At 40.2% G+C, this 10,027-nt stretch overlaps 1 protein-coding gene across 4 annotated transcripts in view; it reads right to left on the bottom strand.

The window, feature by feature from the left end:
* The window catches only part of GATB (glutamyl-tRNA amidotransferase subunit B), a 92,974-nt gene extending 85,979 nt beyond the window's left edge, over positions 1-6,995 (bottom strand). For 3 of the 4 annotated variants that reach the window (XM_064585170.1, XM_045880300.3, XM_064585168.1), the window contains exons 1-2: positions 6,779-6,993; positions 4,734-4,884 (exon numbers count right to left, since the gene is read on the bottom strand). In XM_064585170.1, the coding sequence (XP_064441240.1) occupies positions 4,734-4,884; positions 6,779-6,954 (327 nt within the window). In that variant the 5' untranslated portion in view covers positions 6,955-6,993. Of the gene's footprint in view, positions 1-4,733; positions 4,885-6,778 lie in introns of all 4 variants that reach the window. The other variant, XM_064585169.1, reaches the window with a different exon arrangement.
* Positions 6,996-10,027: the final 3,032 nt, after the last annotated feature.

A 10,027-nucleotide genomic window follows, 5' to 3' on the forward strand; every position in this document is an offset into this window, starting at 1 on the left:
AGGTCCTTCAGTTCTGGGAAATTAATCTGTGTTGTTTGATAGCTTCCTCTCTTCTGTCTTCTGGAACTCCCATGAATCAGATGTTGTACGTCCTAGACCAAGTCTCTAATTTTCTTATTTTATCCCCTGCTGTCCAATTCACTGTACGTGTGTTACACTTTCTGGAAGATTTTCTTGACTTTATCTTCTAACTCTCTTGGATTTTTTTTTTTTTTTTTGCTATCATAATTTTAATTTCTGAGAGCTTTTTGTTCTGAATCTTTATTTTTAAAAAGTAGTACCATGTTCTTATCTCAAAGATGCATCTACCTTCTCTTATCTGAGGATATTTATAAAAACTTTTAATTTTTAAAGTATTCTTTTACTCTGTGCATTATCTGTTACTTCTTATTTCTTTTTAGTCTTTTTATTTTGGGCCCTGTCCATTATGTTGAAGCACTTCCTCAAATGTCTACCGATTTTTGGCCATTGGTTTATATTTTCAAGTAAGATACTAAAATGCTGATTAAAAGTTCTATGTAGGTATCCAGGGCTTGTTGACTGATGGCCTGCATTCTAGGACAATCAGGTAGCCAGGCAGTTTTGTTTTTTTTTTTATAGAGACAACCCCCAAGTGTCAGTAACTAAAGTTCTTCCCTCCAGGGACATGTAATCTCCAAACAAATTCCTGCAGATTCCTGCTTGGCAGAGGAGAGGAAGAGGAGAAATGGCTAAAATAGGTCACCTGAGCTCCTCAAACAGGGTGGAGAAAAGCACTGGGCAGGCCCTAGAGTCTATATGCAGACACTGTTTGACACCAGTGCCTTTTCTCTGCCTGGGGTTCCCAAGGGGAGTGTGTCACCAGTTGAATTTCTCCCAAAACTACAGATTCCTATTAGAGTGGGGCAGCTGCAGAGGGTCAGGGAGAGGACCTTAAGTCTATCTGCTCCTCATCCAGACTCTGAATTAACCCCTTGTTTCCACCTCCCCCTGGCCTTTGCAAAACCTAAGGATCCCATATTCGGACCCTTTCTGAGGCTATGCAGGGCATGACATCTCATCTCTCACTAATGGCTCTTTCTGCAGGCTTTCTGTCCCTTTATAGTTAACTCCGCTCTGCTAAGTCAGCCCTCCTCCATCTACCATCTCTCATGCACTCTGGTCTCCCATTCTCATGCAGGTTTTATAACTATTAGATTCTTTTACTATAATTTTAGTGGGGTTTCTTTGGGGTGGCAAGAGACAGATTAAAATGCACACGTTCAAGCCTCTTTAACTGTCTTTAGCTCCCCTTCTTCATTGGTTCCTCATCAGTATTTTTAAAAACTTTATTTTATTGCAGTAAGAACACTTCCCATGAGATCTACCTTCGTTACACATTTTTTTAGTGTATAATATTTTACTGTTGACTATAAGTCATAAGTATTTAAGCCTTCTTAAATCTCTCCAATATTAAGGAAAACAGGACTAATAAAAATGTTCCCCCTGATTCCATGTCTCCTTTCATCTCCTGCATTCTCTCTTCCTTCATAGCCAACCTTCTTAAAACAGTTGCCCACACTCTCTCACCTCTTCTGCAACTTCCTTGTATTTCTCAATCTACTATCCACCTACTTTCTACTCCTATCACTCCACTGAAGCTGTTCTTTCAAAGCATACTCCTGTTGATAAATCCAACGGCCACTTCCTGGTCCTCACCTTACTTGACCTCTCAGTAACATTCGAAACCATACTCCCTCCTTCTCAAAACACTCTCTTCTTTGGACTTTCTCACACTGTACTCTCCTCACCTCTTCCTACCTCCCTGCAAATGGGATTATATGGTACAGACTATACTTGCCACGCCAGGCTCACCTCTTGCCATGCCATATTCAAGTTCTATGCTACCATGCATGGAACTTCCTTCAGTTCATAGAGCTGTCCTGTTTCTCCTCTGGTCTTTGTGCATCCTATTCACTTTTATTTCGCCAATTTTGCAAATTCTGTCTATCTGTGTTGGCTGGCCCTCCTATGTGCTTCTCAAGCACATATTCTGTATTCTCACCACCAGTATGTTCATTAAAAGGTACTGCAAGTGCCTGCTTACTTGTCCATGCATCATGAGGACAAGACCCATGTCTATTTTTTATCTTGTTCAAAGGTGCGTCACGTCAGAGCTTGTACGATGGCTAGTACATGGTAGGCATCCAATAAGTGTCAGCTGAGTGAATAAAGACACAACTGAGAGAGGGAGAATCAAATGCCTACAGAAGACACCCATTATAATGGGCCAGCAGAGCAAATGAATATGATCTCCAAAAAAAGACTTTACATTATAACCTAAATTCTTTTGGTTGCCTTTTTCTATCTTCTTATCAGCGTATTTGACAAATGGTCACCATTTTTTTGTACAAAAACAACCAAATGCTGAGTCAGAATATCATAGCACCAATACACCATCTAAGGGCTTAGAAAAGGGCAACTGACTAAAAGTTTCAATACATTTACATAGGTAAATCACAGGGTTTTGAAGTGCTATGGGAATGGCAATGTTTTATTCTGGTAGTTTGGGTATAATTTTGCTCACATACTAAAATAGGTCTTTTTTTTCTTTTCTAAAGATTTTATTTATTTGTCAGAGGGAGAGCGAGAGAGGGAATGGCAGGCAGAGGGAGAAGCAGATTCCCTGCTGAGCAAGGAGCCCGATGTGGGACTTGATCCTACGACTCTGGGATCGTGATCTAAGCCAAAAGCAGATGATTAACCGACTGAGCCACCCAGGCACCCCAAAATAGGTCTTTTAAAGACAGAAACATTTTAGAAGAGGTAGATTAGCTCTGTCAAGAGAATAAGCCCTTAGGCTCCTTAAATCATGAGTGTGGTAGGCTCTGAAGAGAAAAAACAAATCCCAGCTCATGCAAAACTGATTTCTAGACTTTGACTGTAATTAATATAAGCCAAGCTCTCAATGCTCAAATGTCCCCACACACCTTCACTGTTTTACTACTATGCTTATCACTGGGCAAGCACATTCTTCTCTGGTATACAGCAAGAAGTCTTTCAAAGTACGCTGACATTTTAGTTGTTTTGAACTGTCTCTAATATTTGACCACACTTACCCACAATTGAAGAGCCTATTTATGGAAAACATGCCTATCTGCAAATAGATCTATTTCCAAATGTGAACTATAATAAATACTTTGCTGGATACTATATTCTCAGCTGGAAAAACCTAGAAAGAATTCAGAGGTTACATGTAGTCTCTTGATAATGAACTACCATGTGGGGAAAAAAAAGTTTTGAGCTCAGAAGGAAAAAAGGAGGTACTGTGATGAATTGTTTTCCATTTCACTTGTCTGAGTAGATATTACTCTATTTCTACTATATCCGCATCTCTGCCCAAAAAAGAACTCCCACATTTGTAATTGAAAAATTGTCTCTCCCCAAACACAAATGATTTCTCCACAGATAGATAGTCTAAGCCAGAGGGAGGGAGGGGCAGACACCCCTTTATCTGTCTTTCCCCCAGAAAGACTCAAGAGTAAATCAAAGGTGACCCTGGATGGAGTTTGCAGGGATGGGAGTCCTCCACAACAAAAAGCACAAGTAAGCAAAAAGTTCCAAGATAGAGACATTGCCCCAATATAACCAAAGCTCTGGGTATGGCAGACACATCGGAGGCACTGCCCATAACCTTCAACTCTGGGCAGAGACTCTGAGAAAGGTAAATGTGCCTCTGCAAGCCTGCCAATGGTCAAATCAACCAGCTTTCGCTTGTATTTAAGAGTCAGAGAGTATGGAAGTCACCCGTGACAGTCCCTCCTCCTCCCTCCTGATCACCACCATCTATACACATTCCCTCCAAGGATGGCAGGAAATCCCACACCCAGTCAATGCTATATGTCCCGGACAGACTATGGTTTATTTATCACCTCAAATATTCACATTGTTCCTTCCATCCTCTTCTTCAAAATCCAGCCAACCATATGAAATTATATGATAGCAATCTTGCTGATGAGTACAACGGACCTAGTCATTCCTTGGATTTAAGTGAAAATGAGCAGATAAATGAATAGTTAACTCAAGCCTATTGTGGTTGACTTTTTCTCTCCATTACTAACCACTTAGTTTTCAATAATCACAATCATTATTGATCTGACACTGTAACATCATGCGTCATATGCTGTTTCCTGTGGCTAGACTCCTCCTCCTCCTTCATTTATCTGCCTAACTCCTCTGTGACTTCTCAGATAACTCAGACACCACCTCTTCCAACAAGCTTTCCAATCGTACTCATACCTCAATTTCTCACAATAATCCTTCTCTTACAGAAGTAGGTGTCCCTCCTCTGGATTCCAAAACCATGCTTACATATCACCTTCACAGGTATAATCACACAGTACCCTACTTGTTTATAAGTAGACACTTTTATAAGACACTTCTCCCTACCGAGTTTTTACACCCCTCAAAGGCAAAGATTGTCACTCATCTTCATGTTCTAGTTCATGGCACAGTGTCTGGTATTTTGTAGACATTTTAAAATGTGTGTGAAATGAGTGAATACATGTATGAACAAACAGATGACGTTTAGGCTTAGAAACAGAATTACAGAGATGGGTCTTTAGAAGACATTTAGTTCATCCTACTTCCCTAAATTCCCTAAAAAAAGTATTTTCTAAGAGTTGTGCCAAGCCGTGAAAACAAGGAAACCAATATCTATGTCCAATAAAAGAGAAACATTTTTTAATGAAAATATGATTAAATAAAAACCTTACCGGCAGAGTTCCAGGCAGAGATGCATCAAAAAAAGATACCAAAGAATTTGGAGGTGCTGCAAAGTGGACTTGAGATCCAGAGAAGAGTTTAGAGTTGGAAGAGATCTGGGCATGAATTTCCAAACCTACCACAGCTGCCCACTCGTGTTCGCTAAAGAGAAAGAAAGAATCATTAAGAAGTAGTTAGATCCATCACTATGCATGAATTTCTACGACCCTAAACCACACGTGGTCATTTGCTATTTGTGTTTTTAACTTAAAACAGATTTTAGATTCTTACATTTAAAAATATGTCATATTGTATCAATGACTGAATCAAAAGCAATTCATGATGAACATCTACAAGACCAGCAAAATAAAATTCATTTACAACACGGTACATAGGAAGAGTTCACTGTACAAAGAGGAAGGTGATGAAGGAAAAATATGGCATCTTGAAACAATTTAGAAATGGCTATCAGATGACGTCTGCTTGGTTGACTCTAGTGAAAAGCAGTATTTTCTAGATTAACTGTCCTTTATCAATTAATAACTCAGTAAATGAAAGCTTACCTTGCAAACATTTTTAGAATTAACATAAACATCATGCTTTTATTACTAGAGAAATAATGGTGAATAGCTGTATATCTTATTTAAAAAGGAAGGGAAATTCTCTGTCATGTTTTGAACCATAACAATGGCTTGCAAGTAAAATGGTCAGAGTGACACAGATATAACAGATCATCACTAAATCATACTCTTCCTGAGATTTTGGGCAAATGAAAACATTAAACCATCAGATGTGGGTTTTTTTTTTTTTTTTTTGCCCCCAAATCACTTTCAATTCCCTATAGTTTCAGGTTCCTCTGTTTATGCTTGATTACTATCAAATCTAAGAAGTTGTTAAATCCTATAATAACCTCTCCTACTCTGTTGGATCTGTATGAACACACAGGTCTCTCTAGGTTTGTATAAGCGTGCTTATTCCTTCTGAAACCATATATCCTGGACAATGCCTGTTTACACACACTCCCTCTATACCTTGTTCCTATCCTGCTCTTCTCCCAAGCAATTTTCTGTATTATCTAGATTTTTGTTTACATGTACTGGGTTTTGTTCCAATTATTTCAACACAGGAAGTTCTATATCTATAGTACTGTGAGAAGATTAATTCCTTTTTAAAGTTTGGAAGCACCGCCGGCAATTGAGAGGAAATAAATGAAAAACTCATCAGAAATTCTGCATTCACTAAAACATCACTCAAAACTATTTTTGCAGTTTCGTTACATGAGAGAAAAAAATACAGTCAGATGATCTAATTTATGAAAGGAATAGAAGCTGAATGCTTCTGGACATTTTCCCCTCTGTTGCTCCAACAGAAAAGCAAAAAGAATGCCAACTTAACTATCTCAAAGGCTAGTGATTAGTAAACACGTGCCTTGTTTCTGTATTTAAAAAGAAACTATATAAGTCCTATAAAGTATAAACAGCTGTTTAGAGGATATCTAACAAAATAAGCCAGACTAATCAGAGGGAAGATCTCTTGTATTGACTGCATCCTCCTAGGTCTAGAAACACGTTCAACATGAAACGCCTCCACAGACAGTGGTGTTTTCGGAGTAATGACATTAAGCCACCACCATCCTGAGCTCGTAGGTAAAGACTCCCTTTCTACTTTAAGAACACTGCTGTCCCATAGTAGCGCTAAATAAATGTCAGTTAAATAAGATCCCGCTTTCTGGTGCCACCGACCCCTTGTCCACTTTTCTGTGTGTGTAGTTTTACATTCAAGAAAAGACCTGCGATTTTACACTCGAGAATTCCCCATACATGCCTACCTATTCGAAGAGTGTTTTATGTGTGGAGGAGGAGCTGACAGAAAGCTAGTTTTGTGCTTTCATTTTAGGTTTCAGGGCTGAAAGTTATAGCCCAATCTCACTCCCCCCCTACTCCCCCTCCCCCATCAAAACGTCTAGACTGAAGCGGGGCTGTAGTGGCCATCACCTCCCCAGTCCCGCAGTTCCACCTCACGCTTAAATGGGTATTAATGGTATGAAATAGTATACCCTTTCCTTGACTTCTGGGCGGTGATGAGGGGCTGCTGAGCCACGGAGCTCTGTCCTCTTTTCCTCCTGGACGTGAACCCAATCGCAGCCCCTCTTCCGTGGCGAGAACCGCCGTCAACGTAGGTTAAAACCCAACGCTTTCCAACACAGGACCAGCGCTGCACGGGCGCCGCCATTGCCCCGCCAGGGTCCTTGTCAGGTGATACAGTCTCCTTCTTCCGCGAGGCTCTCTGGGAAGCGTAGTTCTAAAAAACGAATAAAACTTATTAGGCTCACACCGGAAGACTACTATTCCCGGTGAGCATTGCGGAACCCTGGCGGGGAGCGGAGGGAAGGAGAAATAGAGGAGAGGGTGGGAGGGCTTCTGGGTCGGGAGGTGTGACTCCTCCTAGCGGGGAGTTGGGGAGGTTTGGGCGGGGCGCGTGTGGATGAGTTTGAAAGAGAGCAGGTGGGGCGGAGATCAGATCGAAAGCTGAGAAACCTGGCCGGGATTTTATATCTCGGTTAACCCTTACAGCTGAAGTAAATGAACTTGACATCTCTGGGAAAACTTCCGAACCTCCAAGTCCACTCAGTTATTTTCTCTGTTTACTCTGCTAGTTTACACACTAATTTGTGCATTAATGCAACAAATATTTATTTGCATGCCTACTTTCTTAGGCACTGACGAGTGAGCCAGACATTTATGGCCACTATTCTCGTAGAATGTAAGCATTGTTGGGAGAGACATACAGAAAAGTTACAAAAATAGGACACGTTCATGTAGGTGGTAAGTGCTGTATTTAAGCAGAGGTACTTGGAGGCAAACAGACCTAGATTGTACCTTCAGGTACATTTTAACTTATTTTCCTTTTTGTACTTGCTCAGTATTTGACACACTTTTCCTTACATGCAAAAAAGCCTTGATAGCAGATGCCATCATCCCAACAGACTAATTTCCCGCTTTGAAACTCAAACCCTTCTGAAACTCCCATTGATGTATTTGAGCACACAATTTAGAATAGTCATTCAGCTGTTCTCTATTTTAGCACCTATTTTACTTCTCCATATTATGCTTATGACTATCTGATGTTTATCTTCTGTCTCCACAAGCTCCTTGAGAATGGGGAATTTGTCTTACTCAACCAAGTATTATCATAGTACAAAGTAAGCCCCTTAAAAATATTTGTTGGATGAAGTAGTGCAGTGTGGAGAATGTGTTTGATAAAGAACAGAGTGGACACCGTTTGGAGTAGTAGTTGCTTAGGAGGGAGATGATGAAATAGTGTGGTGGTGGAGGCAAAGAGAAATTGACCTATGTGAGATAGATTTAGGAGGTAAGACTGAAGGACTTGGTGATGGATTGAATATGGTGGTGATAGACTTGGTGGGGTCAAGTAACTCCTGAATTTCTGGCTTGTGCAAATTGATGGCTGGTGGAGTTATTCACTGAGATAAACTAGAAAAGAAATAGGTTTCAGGAAAGCATGAATTTGGTTGCCTTGGAGACACACAAGAGGAGAAGTCAAGGAGGCATCACTGATGCCTAACTTTGAGTATGGAGCACGGAAAAAGCTGCAGACTCTGTATACTTCTCATTGGTAGATTTTCAATTATTGATCAATAAATAACCTATTGATTAGACAGCTGTAACCTATGATCTATTTCCAGCAATACTCTTGTACAATTATGATATTTTATGCAGTTTAATCCCCCTATGGAGGCAATTTTACTTATTCTCCTTAAAATGTCATTATTTACTTTTTCCATCTTTTGTGTTTTTTCATCCACTGTCATTGATCCAAGTTGCTACACCAGAAGTATTTTCACATGACCACAAATGAAAACGAGAGAAATGACAGAGCCTGCAAAGTAGAGGTAGAGATTTGTTCCAAAATTCATTGCTAATTATTGACCTTTATATCAGGTTCAGATCACTCTTGAGATTCTGTATTAGTATCTCTCCTCTGAGTTTCCATATTTCCCACCTTTACTTAGCTAAGTTTGCTTTCTCTTTCTCATTGAGCTCCTCAGGTTTTTCTGGCCCAGACTGGGGGTTGGGAAAGTTTCCTCTGATCACAGCATGTTCCATCTTTGATAGGACTGTAGAGGAAAGGGGAATCCCATATCTCGGAAGTGAGCATAGGCAGGCTTTAGCCAAAAGGAGAGGGAGATCTTTGCTACCTTACCACTGGTAATCAGCATAGTCAGGAGGCATTTCACTCCCATGAAGTGTTGGGATGTTTTGAAAACCACCATGAGAGAGAGAGCAGCATACCTAACGAAAATCCTCATTTTATGGACAAAATGCACATCTTTCTTTATGAAGCGGTATTATGCGGTGATAGCATATCACTTCAAAGGCTCCTACCCTACCACTAGAGGGAGAGAAAATCCTCTGCATGTAAATGTATTTGATTCCTTTCCCAAATGGAAACCTAGCTTGATGCATATTACATAGCCCTTTCAAAATCCCACAAGAGCTAATGGCTTCCCTTCTCCCCCCAAATTATCTGTCATTTCCAGAAATGTCCATTTCCAGAAATGTCATGTCCAGAAACTCATGCATGGTCTGGTGTCTAGGAAGGCCCTGTTTTCCAAGCACTCCTCCTGCCTTGCTCCCTTAGCTAGTCAGGTGCTCCCACCCAACCTCCTACCATGGGACCATTTCTCACTTTCCTCCTGCATGCCAAATCTGATATCTGTCAGAACTCTTACTGACAGCGCTCTAGCTGAGAGAGCTATTTTGGTTCCACCAAAAAGGTGGCTGTCATCTGGAAGACACAGAGATGTTCATTTTCAAGAAGTTCAGAAGGTAGCAGGACAAGGTTTCCAGCAAAAACATTCTCTTAGGGAGAGGTTCTTATTTTATTCACATAATTGACACAGTACAAATAAATTTAGAACAAGTTTTTAAAAAGATATGTAAGCCAGAATAGAATTTCGAGTTGTTACTTATAAACAGCAATAGTTAGCAAGCATGTCTAAAATAACATGCTTAATTTTGTTAGTATTCTTCAAAGACTCTTTGAATGTCAGAGTTGAATCAGACAGACAAGCTTACCCCTGGGTTTGACTCAAAATCCCCAGGTATCTGTATAAACACATTGATTTCTGAACACAAATCATCACCCCAAATTTAAGTGGTTATTCTTTGATTAACTATTTTTTCCTGTAGAAACGAAGACAGTGCTTTAAAGATGTTTAGCAGACTAATAAACAAAATGTCCCTTGTTGTCTAATAGAGCTGGATTTGGTATCCCCCCCTTT

Source organism: Mirounga angustirostris, unplaced genomic scaffold, assembly GCF_029215605.1.
Source record: "Mirounga angustirostris isolate CCGP_5_RB_7025 unplaced genomic scaffold, mMirAng1.0.hap1 SCAF_2, whole genome shotgun sequence".
In the NCBI taxonomy this organism is placed as follows: Eukaryota; Metazoa; Chordata; class Mammalia; order Carnivora; family Phocidae; genus Mirounga; species Mirounga angustirostris.